Source organism: Macadamia integrifolia, chromosome 7 (assembly GCF_013358625.1).
Source record: "Macadamia integrifolia cultivar HAES 741 chromosome 7, SCU_Mint_v3, whole genome shotgun sequence".
NCBI classification, from domain to species: Eukaryota; Viridiplantae; Streptophyta; class Magnoliopsida; order Proteales; family Proteaceae; genus Macadamia; species Macadamia integrifolia.
This window is the reverse complement of record NC_056563.1, coordinates 13,563,318-13,566,445: the sequence shown is the minus strand read 5'-3', so window position 1 is coordinate 13,566,445 and position 3,128 is coordinate 13,563,318. Positions and strand designations below refer to the sequence as shown.

At 37.6% G+C, this 3,128-nt stretch overlaps 1 protein-coding gene across 3 annotated transcripts in view; it reads left to right on the top strand.

Moving 5' to 3' along the window:
- Positions 1-805: 805 nt before the first annotated feature.
- Positions 806-3,128, top strand: part of LOC122084012 — a 4,966-nt gene continuing 2,643 nt past the window's right edge. Inside the window, exons 1-3 of one of the 3 annotated variants that reach the window (XR_006141802.1) lie at positions 806-1,509; positions 1,602-1,767; positions 1,929-3,072. Coding sequence is in view for 1 of the 3 variants with exons in the window: in XM_042651991.1 (XP_042507925.1) it covers positions 1,111-1,509; positions 1,640-1,753 (513 nt within the window). In the remaining 2 variants the exon portion in view is untranslated. Of the gene's footprint in view, positions 1,510-1,601; positions 1,768-1,928; positions 3,073-3,128 lie in introns of those variants that run through there. The other 2 variants (XR_006141800.1, XM_042651991.1) reach the window with 2 other exon arrangements.

Below are 3,128 nucleotides of genomic sequence, written 5' to 3'. Positions count from 1 at the left end.
GATATTTTTACTAGGAGGGGAACACTTTTTACCATAAAGGTCCTATTTCAAGCATATGAAAAGCACATGACTGGCCAACAATTCATTATATATACATGGATTAAAAAAATTGGATTTTTAGGCAACCCAACCCATCAACTAAAATGGTGGAAAGATTGTTACAATAAGTGACATCAGTGGACCCATAAAGAATAAATATATAATAGAAATACTAAGATTGCTTAAACATAGCAAAGAGAATTGAGGAATAAAAAATTTTAGTAGTGGAGACTCCAGTTATCTAAAGTCAATACTGGTTGAGGACGACTAGCTATGATGTTCTTATTCTTAAAGCTCTTGATGGTGTTATTAATAAGATAAAATCTAAATTTATTATTGAAACTGCCAACAATCCAACTAACCTAGAGGCTGATGAAATCTCATAAAAAAAATATGTTATCATCCTTTTAGACATGTATATGTTTTTTTATACATTTGTACCTATTTCTTGAACCCATATAATATATTCAATACATAATACATCTAAAACAAAGTTCACTCAATAAAAAATACATAACAACTGTTTAACTATATATATATATATATATATATAGAGAGAGAGAGAGAGAGAGAGAGAGAGAGATATACTTCTCATTTGGCAAACATTTCAATATCCACAATTGCCCTCAGAGAGTATCGATTTTCTTCACAACTCCGCTTTCTGTATAAACTTTATAAGATGGTAAATTGGTCAAGTCTCCCTCACAAGCATCGAACCATTGTGTTGATCCAGCTTATACAGAAAGATAGAGACCAAAGCGTTTCGACGACACTGTTCAAAAAGCGAACTGAACCCACCTTCTCAAACTCACACCCTCTCAATTTGGAATCATTTCTTGAATGTCCTGCCCTTCTAATCCTCATGAGTTCTCCTGACTAAGCAAATTAAGAGAGTCCATAGCGATCACGTCTTTGACCTTTTCCTCCTTCAAATTCAATTCCTTCCCCTCAATAAACCCTCCCCAATTTCCCCTCTCTACTTCCATAGCTCTCCTTCGGGCCCGTTTTGGTTCGCTTCCTCGCTCTTTCATTACTTCCTTGCCTTGAAATCGGTTCCAGTTCTTTTGTCTAATGGAGTTATCGGGTAAAATTAACCGTCATATTCCGTCAAGAAGTGGAAAATTTGATGCAAGAAACTATAATGAAAATCACGCAGGGGATAGCAGCTTTGATGGCGAGATCGAGATAAAAGATAGAAACTTTAACGGTGATCGACAATTAAATAGAGAAGAAGTTGGAGATTATGTTATGAATTCCTCAAGAACTTACATGGATGATTTGTCTGAAATCGAGATTGAGAAAAGAGAGATTTTTATGGAAGAAGGCAGAAGAAGCAATTCGAATTCATCGACAAAAAACGAAGCAAAGCAGTTGGAACAGAGACTCGAGACGGAGGTCATTGATTTTTCTGAAGCAATTTGTAATCTTGAACCAGAAGCAATTTGCAATTTTGAACCAGGGTCTAATCAGGTATGTTAAATCCTACTTCAAATTACAATTTAATTTATTTCCCTTCCTACAAAAATGATAAGACTTGCAAAAAGTTCATTTTTACTTGAAAGGAGGTTGGTTGTTGAATCACATGGGCGATTTTCATTAGAGGAGGAAATTTTTTGACATGATACAAACTACTAGAGGAGGCGAAGATAGAATGGAAAAAGCCAAATGTCGAACAAGTCACCAACATTTTCGATGCCAGAGCCTCAGCAATTAAGCGACTATTTACAGGTTTCCACACTTTCCTCTCATTTAATTAATCTTATGTCATTCTTTGTTCTCTTCATTCATTTTCCTCATTCTGTTACTGATCTCTCCCCCCTCCCCCACATTTTTCTTATCTTTTGCTTTGTGTGTGTACGTTGAACCCATTTTTTTCCCTTTTCAAAAAGGTTTTAGAGGAAACCTGAAAGCACAAGAGGGAGACGTCCAGATCCATAGATACTCTGCTCTGCTCTTTTATTTACAAAAAACCATATTGAAAGAAGACTCAAAGAAGAGCAAGGAGAAGAAGAGGAAAATGCTCTCCTCTTCTGGAGATGGAAGTGGGCTCACGGTGATAGACCTAATCGCGAAGAGTGAGGTTTTGACATAAGGAGCCAAGTTTGCAGGGTCCTAATATCCGGACCAGTTTTCATAACAGTGCAGAAGTGGGTTCACAATGCCATACCGGAAGACCAGTAGACCTGCATCAGGGCCGCTGGCTGAGCCATTAGCACCGACGAGGACAGGGGAGATAAAGATACCTTATCTCAGCCTCAGAGACCTCAACATTTACATAGGGCCACAAGTAGGGGTGCAAGTTTGCCCTAATCCCGAACAAGTACCGATCCAAAAATTTTGGCCCTGAGGGCCTTGAAATTTTTGACCTTGAGTCAGGGTCAGGGCGGGTAAGGGTTGATGTCTTTGGCCCGCCCAGCCCGCCTTGAATCCGACCCTGTTTTTTGGCCCTGACTTTTGGCCCTGGTTTTGGCCTACCCGACACTGATTTTCCCCAATGTTGACCCTAGGTAAGACCCTAGTTGTAACCCTGATTTTAACTTAATTTTATATATTATTTCATATTGAGTTAAACTCCTAATATAACATATCTTCTCACAATCTCACTGATATCCCTTACCATTTTTACCAATAAAAAATATCTTTTTCCCTTTTTCTACCAACAAAAAAGAGAATACCTATCTTCCTCACCTTCTGCCGCAAAACTTCTTTGCATCTCTGGCTCTCTACGTTTCATCAAAAAAGATAAAAAAGTCTCTAGCTCTCTACATGGTCTGAGGAATCACATTCACTAGTAACTCTCTCTCTCTCTCTCTCTCTCTCTCTCTCTCTCTCTCTCTCTCTCTCTCTCTCTCTCTCTCTCTCTCTCTCTCTCATTAGGTGATTGTTTCTACTATTTTGTGTGAGCCGTATTTAAATCCTTATGTATTCTACCTATTCTGTGTGGGCAGTAATGTGCTTTTACTTTCTGTATATGCAATACATAATTATATCTGTATCAATGAGATATTCATCAAAAAAGCAAAAAGAGTTTACTAAAATTTAAAGAGATCTCATTTATATCTAAACACTCTGTTGTTTAGCTTGTTGTA